This window comes from Cebidichthys violaceus, unplaced genomic scaffold, assembly GCF_023349555.1.
Source record: "Cebidichthys violaceus isolate CVI_PGR_0920_01 unplaced genomic scaffold, fCebVio1.0.p SCAF_15, whole genome shotgun sequence".
NCBI classification, from domain to species: domain Eukaryota; kingdom Metazoa; phylum Chordata; class Actinopteri; order Perciformes; family Stichaeidae; genus Cebidichthys; species Cebidichthys violaceus.
This window is the reverse complement of record NW_027176318.1, coordinates 6,678,805-6,687,768: the sequence shown is the minus strand read 5'-3', so window position 1 is coordinate 6,687,768 and position 8,964 is coordinate 6,678,805. Positions and strand designations below refer to the sequence as shown.

The 8,964-nt window shown below is 43.8% G+C and overlaps 1 protein-coding gene across 1 annotated transcript in view; it reads right to left on the bottom strand.

Annotated features, from left to right (window-relative positions):
- Positions 1–4,674: 4,674 nt before the first annotated feature.
- The window catches only part of ctnnd2a (catenin (cadherin-associated protein), delta 2a), a 232,506-nt gene continuing 228,216 nt past the window's right edge, over positions 4,675–8,964 (bottom strand). Inside the window, exons 23-25 of the mRNA XM_068709723.1 lie at positions 8,870–8,964; positions 8,256–8,332; positions 4,675–7,349 (exon numbers count right to left, since the gene is read on the bottom strand). The exon at positions 8,870–8,964 is cut by the window's right edge and continues 37 nt beyond it. Coding sequence (XP_068565824.1) covers positions 6,930–7,349; positions 8,256–8,332; positions 8,870–8,964 — 592 coding nt within the window. The 3' untranslated portion in view covers positions 4,675–6,929. The remainder of the gene's footprint in view (positions 7,350–8,255; positions 8,333–8,869) is intronic.

Below are 8,964 nucleotides of genomic sequence, written 5' to 3'. Positions count from 1 at the left end.
TTAGTGTCCCTGAGGAGGGTGTTGACAACCAATCAAAAAGGCCAGGAGTTCACTCACAGGTCAGGAGGCAGTCTGCTGATAAAAGGATGAATTGTGATTTCTAATTAAAATGCTTGGGCTTTGTTAACTTTTATTTAACAAGACAAGTTGAGATGACATTCTTACTGACAACTGTAGCCTAGGGGAGTATTTCTGGCACAGACGGGCGACTGTCACAATAACACCAACAGAGTTCCTATTATCATTTTGTTATAGGCATTAAGCCTCTTGTGGCAGCCTGGGCCTCAGTCTTGTCTGAGATGTACCACAAATATCTCTGAAGACCTGAATTGCTCTTCATACTTTTTTTTTTTTAAAACTCCCTTTAAAAAACTCCCATATGCACCAAAAACATAAACAAATTGTCTCCTCAGACTCATGAGACACGATTTAAACATTACAGCATTTTGTAGTTTTACTTACCTGTTAGCAATACATTTAGCAAGAGGCGATATGTAACTTTGCCTCAGCAGTGATTATATGAAATCCTAAATTAAAGGGGCACTACACAGATTTAGCAGTGCACTTCAATACAGTTGTTGAACTTGTGAGAGAAAAGAAAAAATGAAAGCATCAGAGGCCAAGTTATTCAGACTGTTAGTCTCTATATAAGTCTTAATCCTACATTTCCCATAATGCAACTTGACAGCATCTTTTGTTAGACTCCCCATGCCTGGTAAACGCTCACATCTTTTAAACTCCATACCTCAATTTTGTAACTCTCGCTTTTGTATTAAAAATGTGGGTGTTCCAATCCTAAAATGGGATAACCCTGACGGTGTTACAAAATGATGTTATTGTATTTCATATTATATCGATTTATAGAATATCAACCAGCCCTTGAAGTGCATCCCTGTCACCATTGTGTATGTGCTTGTGTGGTTCTGCTTAAAACATGCATACGTCCAGGAATGCGTGCATGTGAGTGTGTGTGCATATGTGGCCACTAGATGGAAGAATGCAGCTTTACTACATCAGAGAAGCATCAGTTGTGTAAGTGGGAGTTTGTGTCCTGCAGGACATCGCTGTCACTCCAACAAAGCTTGGCTTATGGTGTCCCAGAAAAACTGAAGAGTCACTGGTTGAAACTGCACAACTCAAAACCAAAAGATACAGAGCTCCACACCCAGCTCATATGTTCCTCCTTCTCACACGATCTTTCTTTTATTGTGTCACTCTTCCTTCACCCTTTTTTCTGTTCCTCGCTTTTTGTTCTCTCTGATATACACACACATGCAAGACTGAGAGAGAGGGAGAGCATTCATTACTCAGAGTGAAAATACATGGCACACATTCAAACTGCCATAGGTGAAATCCTCTTCAGAAGTCAGTGATCTCAACACCTGCCCATGGCTGATATGAATGTGCATGTGTGTGTGTGTGTGTGTGTGTGTGTGTGTGTGTGTGTGTGTGTGTTGCCTGGGCCTTTGAGAAAAGCACTCTCAATGACGGCTTACAGGGAGACAGAATGAGGACGTCACAGGTGAGTGAATTTGCTCAAACTGACAGGTGTGTACACACACATGCACACGCATTGGTTCTCACACACACATGCGATCATGCCTCTGACATATAAATACTCTTTCTCTCTCTGTGTGTCACACACACACACACACACACACACACACACACACACACATACACACACACACACACGCTGCTGAAGCTCTGTGGGAGCCAGCTGGGTCCTCTGCAGCAGCACTATCACACATGAATAACCAGGGCTTCTTCTCTGCTCTGCAGCATTGACTATTCAATACCTGACAGGACGCCTTATGGTGTGTGTGTGTGCGTGTGTTAGTGTGCGCATGTGTGTGCATGTGACAGAGAACCATCCATACGAGCAAACACTTACTTGCATGTGTCCATGTCAATCACTGTCAATCTGAAACAGGGTGGAAAGTGAGGTAAGGAAAGAGAGAAGAAGCGGCGCAACAAGCAGATTGATTAGCAATGATGCAGGGCTTTATTGATCCACATAGGTTTACTCCCTTTGCTCTAGTCCCCCTCCACAAGGAGGCTGAGGTCAAGTTTAGTATGGAAACAGTAAATCTAGAGCCTATTTTGCTCACTGGCACTGAGAAAACTCAGATACTTACTGTGAGGGCAGTCCCCCAGCTGCCTCAAGACAGTGTGCACCCGAGGTAGCCATCATTTTAATGGGAGCACAGAGACGTCTGAGTGCAAAATGCTCACTCATCTCAGTATGGTTTTGGTGTTATTGATGGATTCTGCTGCGTGAAATAATTCTTGGTAAGGCTCAAATTGAAACATCCTGCCATTTCCCGCAAGGTGTAGATGAACCATGACAACACCCATGTCAAACAGCAGTAAACGTCTCGCTGTGGGGAGGCTCCCCGACATTTTTTTCTTCTCATTTTGTTGCTTTGCTGGTAAATGCAGCAGAATTTATGACAGCAGGGCAAATGAGAAATGAGAGGCACATGTTGGCGGCTACTGCTCTGGAGGCCTGTTTGTCTGCAAAAGCCTGCTTTTATGCCTTCTCCACTTTTGTACTTTACCTCTCCAATCATCTCTCTCGACGTCTGTAATTTTGCGTCCATAATCACAACCCATCCTTCTCCTTACCTCTCGGTGCAGCTCCTCAGTCATCTCTAGAAAGAGGCAAAGGCTCAGCACACACTATAATCCAGTAAAACACACGGGTTTTTCTTATTTAAAAAATAATGCAATTTAAAAAAAAAAGTTTTTTCAGACACAGCCAGTATTGTTTGTAAAGTTTTCTAAAGTCCTTGACTTCTTCTGCTGATGATACATTGTTTACTATATGATACCTGAACGTTGTTGATCATATCAAAAGTTTCCACTTGCCACCCGATGTCTTCTCTACCCTTCTTTTCCTACCTTTCCATCTTCTTTTTCCTCGTTCATCCTACTTTCTTTCCTTCCACCTTCGTTCTCCTTCAGGCTCCGCCCTTCCCTTTCAGATGAGAGCAATAATTTCTCAAGGTCTATCTGTGGCACGCAGTGGCTCCATGGAGCCTCACTTCTTCTTAAACACAAATTGATTTCACGCTCAAATCCTCAAGAGTATAAATCACAGAGCCCTCCACCTGCTACCCACTACATCCCTGTCTCCCTTTTCGCCTACATCTCACTGTGTTCCCCCCTTCACAGCCTCCCCGGCTTTTTGCTGACATGCACCTACACGCACATGCATATATACACACACATACACACAATTTTGAGTCTCGCCTGAGGTGTGTGATGGCGGAATGGGCAGGAAGGCTATGAGAATTAGAGGGCGAGAAAGCTGGGAGTGAAACAGTGAAGGCCGGAGGCATCTGCAGGGTGGAACCGGGCAGTTTCTAGAGAGGTTGCATGTAGGAAAATTGAGGATTTAAATTTTCATGCCATATTAAGTTACACCAGCCTTCCACTGTGGGACTATGCTCAGACAGAGGAGGCATGCCTCTATTGTGAAGGCTAATAATCAACGCAATGGCGCTATTACCGAACACTGCATTTCACAGGCCTAGACAGCATCAAAGAAGAAGAGGGGAGGGGGAGAGAAGGGGGAGGCATGAGTTCCAATGGATTGTAACAAATGCTCAGCCTCACTCATTTAACATGCTTCAATTTACGCTCAATCTCAGGATGAATATCTGGATGAGTGGGATGAAAGTCGGAGAGGGCGACATGAATAGAGAACAAGACGAAGGGAAAAATACAAAATGGGAATTTCCATTACTGCATCTTTGATGTCTGTCCACTGTCACTTACGTGAGAATAGAGGCTGGTGGATGTAGGAGCTCTTGAATTGGCTTTACGTCTCTGAATTATACTATTAACACCACTCTAAACACACCTCTCTGAGGCAACATCACAGCGCCCTGTCATGTTTATACATGCTTATCACTGCTGCGCTGTGTAAGGTAAGTACATTTACTGTACGTCATCAGAAAGGGTCATTATCAGCGGAAGTGTGGTTAGGAATGAGATCCAAAGTATTATCTTACAACATGTTCCTGCACGCCTGTCAGTCAAGTCCCCGGCAAGATGTTGACAGTGTTGCTTGTCAGCCAAGGGAGACAACAGTGTTAAATTGTCTGCGTTAAAACAGAATATTTTGACACTGTTTTGGCGTTGTACATCTCTGATGTACAGTGCACAATACACAATACTAGTGCATGTACGTAGGCCTATATTATGGCTTTAAAATATAAATGTGAAAGTATATTATATTATTATTGTTTGTGCTCCAGCTCATGCCTGGAGTGCATAAAATCAAATTGAACATGTGTCAAATTTGTGCCTCTTAAAATTGTGGTGGTGTTTTATTAGACTTGATCATATTTTAAGCCGTTTTTAAAAGTCTGGCTGAGAAACCTAAAGAGGGCTGTGGAAAGGGAAAAGTTCTGGCATCTATTAACGCTTCAAAGCCACCTCAAGCCCTTTAAAAAAAAAAGACTGAAAGAGCGAGCACAAAGGTGAATTAATCTAAAACACATCAAAGTGTGTCAGATTAACCCGCACCACACACCAAATGATTCACTTTTTCTTGTGAGGAAAACACTCTGTAAAAACGTACATGTGAAGAAAACATCAGCTTCTGACTAAGGAAAGAACTGGACATCCCCGTCTAAAACAGCAGTGGAGACCATTGTGTTTGATTGCAAAGAGTCTTTTTTTATTTTTCCTCGTGTTCAAGTACGGTACGGTCCTCTCTCAGCAGGGTCATCTAAGAAGCATGGACACACAATAAACACACAACTCGCACCAGAGCCTGAGCATCTTCAGGTGGGATTTCTCTTTTGTCTCGATTGGGGGGGGGGGCCCGATCAGCAGCTTCCATGTTTAGGTCAAGTGAACAAGAGTCCTGTTGTACACCACATAATCATTTTTTCTCTGCGAACATTTGTTGCATTTAGTGACACTGACATCTGCACATAAAAATTATATATATATATTTATATTTATATTCATATATTCATAGATTCATAGATTCATAGATTTGTCATTCTATATCAACAATTCATTCTAGTGATTTTTACCTTTTGATGTTGTAAAACTGGACAAACTGTCGGTAGGAATGCCTTGTTTGGACATTGATTTACACAGGAACGCACACGCACATACACGCAACAGAGGCACACGCACACACTACTACACACATGCATGCATAGATACGCTCGCTCAAGTTTTACGTGTACGCACACGGGCCACACATTCTGTCACACACATGCACACGTACACAAACGCACGCACACACGTGTCCCAACACACGCACGCCCACACATGCTCAGCCAACACAGAGAGGCAGGTCTGTACATCTATGGGAGGAAGATGTTACCCATGATCCCCAGCAATAAGTACGGCTTTACCTGATCAAAACACAAGAAAATAAAAGTTACGAACAGCAGAGGGAGTCACCCACCCATCGTCTGTAAACTTCAACAGAATGTCCCTTTAAAGTCCTTTAGGACTGGTCCATCAGGTGTCAAAGTTTGGCACTATGTCATGTCTCTCTCTCCCTCTATCTCTACTGTACACTGAAATGTACAATAGACACGGTGGCTCTTGTCAGACGGACCAGTTTTTATGCACAAGTGATTATGAGAAACCACGGAAAGTTGACATGGTCAAACATATGAGCTCCCTAAAAGGAAAAGACAACCCTTTCCCAAAGACAGAGAGTGTGCTTTAAACATACACATGTTTTCTTTCGGCAGTGAAAAAGCACTTTTGTTGACAGGGACTCGGGAGCGATACTGCTCTGCCAATCTGATGCTCTGGCAGCCTTGAACTGCTGCTCCTGCCGTTTGAGCATGTCCACGATGAAATTTATTTGATGGAGGGAGAAAAAAAACACTGCAGGGTTTCCTCTACGGCTTGGAAAAGGGCAAAACAAAGGTGTCCACTGACATCCATCATGACGATGTCTGTCTTTTCTGCTTCTTGTGTTCGCATTTCACGTATTTTTGTTGCTTTTGTTGTTTTAGTCAGTTGTCAGTCAAAAAAAAAAATCACATTTTCACAAGTGGCCCCATCAAAAACATGTGTAATATACACACTTTATCACCTTTGAACTGTACACAAAATAAAAATGCATTTGTGAAAGTGAAAATTTAGAAAAGTACAAATAAAAAAAGCTGTGAAAGAATGATGACAAAAAATAAGTCTATTGAAGATGACATTCCTTGAAAACAAATTCAGAAGCCTACGTAGGCGGCAAGGCCATTGCAACAAAAAAGCAGGAAGAGGGGGATAGGGATAAAGCAGTGCTACGTTTGTCACACATCCACTCCTTGCCTTGTGCCTGATGTGATATCATTTTTTTCTGTGCTTTTATTCCTCCTGACCTCCTCAAGAACCCTCATGCCATCTTTGTCTCTCCTCTCCTCCTCTCTGTCTTTAACAAAAGGTCAGGCCACTTCCTGCTCTTACAGAGTAAGAGCTCAACCTCATCCGCTCCCCATTATTTCTTGATCCCATCTCTCTCCTCTTCTCGAGGTCTCTACTCTCGCCACTTGGTCATTTTCTATCTTCCTATATTCTCCTGCCCACTTCTCTCTCACCCTTAAAAACTCACTTCTTCATATCTACTCCCCCCTTATCCACTCAAGGGTGCAATGGAGCTGGAGAAATAAAGCTGTCTGGAAAAAAAAAAAAAAAAAAGCCCGGAAAATGTCCGCATGCACATGCACAGTGTCTCTTTGTCACTCGACCTGACTTGATTTCTTAACCCAATCTAGCTCTGTCTTCCCCCTTAATTTAGACAACACAAATTTCCTGCCACTGGCTACAAGATTTCAACATGCCACTTACTGTCCTCTTGTGTTAAATCTGCTGTTGATCGCTTGCAAAAATAATCCCTTTCACACACGCACACACAGACTCTCTCTGCCCCCCCCATCGTCATAGTCTAACTAAACCCAGGAGTCAGGCGAGGCCGGGTAGTGGCTGGTCTCGTAGTTCAGTTCACTGTACGGCCGAGAGGCCGAGTAGAAGTCTACGTAGTTGCCGGTGGATTTGAGGCCCAGATGCATGCGCAGGTCCTCCCTCGGGTCTCGGGGCGGTCCGGTGGAGCTTGGAGGCTGCTGGGGTTGGGCCTGAGGCTGGGCCTGCGCCTGGACCTGAGGCTGTGGCTGGGATGGAGGAGGTGGAGGTCCCTGGTCCTCGAAGTAGACCTCACTGAAGCTCCGACTCTGGCTGTGAGGTGGAGGCTGCGGCGGCTGAGGCTGGGGGAAGGAAGGAGGGGGAGGGTAGGGGTCGTAGTCCTTTAGCACGGCTGCTGACGGGCTGTCCTGCTGGGGCTGGGGGGGCATGACGCAGGGCTGGGCCGGTGCCTGGTGGGGGAGCAGTGGAAGTGGGGTAAAAGTGGTAAGTGCTGGTTAGGTGCAGCAAGCAAGAATGAAGAGGCATCAGGAAGGGAGATAAAGGTGGAGAGATGGAGAGGAGAGTGGCAGGTAGAGAGCTCATGGGGGAGAAGTTTTGAAAAGGCGGGTAGTACGGGTAAAAAGACTCGGATAGGAATCAGTTGGGAAGGGACTCATGCTGTGAATTCTCTATTTCATGCAGGTACTGAAGGAGGCAATTCAGCTTGAACATTGTAACTCTCACATGTGTGTGTGTGTGTCTGCGTGTATATATATATATATATATATATATATATATATATATGCGTATAAAAATGAAGTCATACTTGTAAAAACCCTTTTCTCAGACACCCATTTTGGTTATTTAGTATAGTTTAACTGCCAAGTGAGTGTCTTCCCCGACAAGGGAACGATATTTAACTATGTACAAAATACATATATCAATATGAAAAAAAAATAAAAAATACTTATCTTCCTAGTCAAAGGCTATGCTACTTTCTGTTACCCCTCCCTCTTCCCCAGCAGAGTCATTAAACAGAGGCAAATAATTAGCGCAATCAACCAAGCTAATAATTTTAATTGGCAGTCGGCTGTTGTTTTAGGTTGCAGTGGTTTGATGCCGACTGAGCTGAGGGCGTGTCTCCGTAGAACACTCTGCCAGTGCGTCTCTTATCACAGTCAGACACCTTCTGTGTGCATTTGTGTGTGCGCCTCTTCCATCCTGCTGCTATCTCTCCTAATAACCACCTTGTCGTGACAGCATATGCCAATTTATGAGACCCCTGACGACAGGCGCTCACTGCTAAAACCTGCTGTGCTGGTGTGTACATATAAACGTGTAAGTGCGTAGTACATTTACAGACTCCTATTGCTCACCTGGTTTTGCTTGATGTCATCGCTGGCGGTCAGGTAAGAGTTTCGGAACAATGTAGATGTTCCACAGGATACTTGAACTGGATAGGAAGGAAGATCGAAAGAAAAGAGAAAGACAACACCTTTTGTGAAAGATAACTAGCTCCACTACTACTGCTAATAATAAGAATCATTCATAGACCAACAAAATCGTGGGAAACTGCACAATTAGGCTTAGTCAAAAATCTGCTAATTAGAGTCCAAATCTTCCTGCAGTTTGTCTAAAAGTCTGCCAATTAGTCTGTCCCTGGTGCCCTCAAGAGAACATTGTGAGAGAAAGACAAAAGAACGGAGCATGGAAAAATAGAAAAGAGACCAATAGATAGAAGGAGAAGCAATGGAAGGAAGAGAGGAAGAAAAAGAAACAAATAGTAAGTGGGGAGATAGTAAGAGAGCAGTGCAGAAAGATACTGAAAAGAAAGAAGAAAAAGTAGTGTGGGGTCAAGAAAAGGAAAGACAGATAAGGGGAGAAAGCAAGAGGTGAAATAGGGAATGAAAATGGACGAGAAAGAAAGATAAAAAGGGGATGAAATAAAATAATTTAATTCTTCTGTGTCTCTCCATCACACCACACGCACCTGCCATGCCGTCTTTCCGGGATGTGTGCTCTCCTTTGTTGCTATGGAAACCAGCGCTGGTTGCCGTGGAATCATAGTCCATCTTGCGTTCCTTC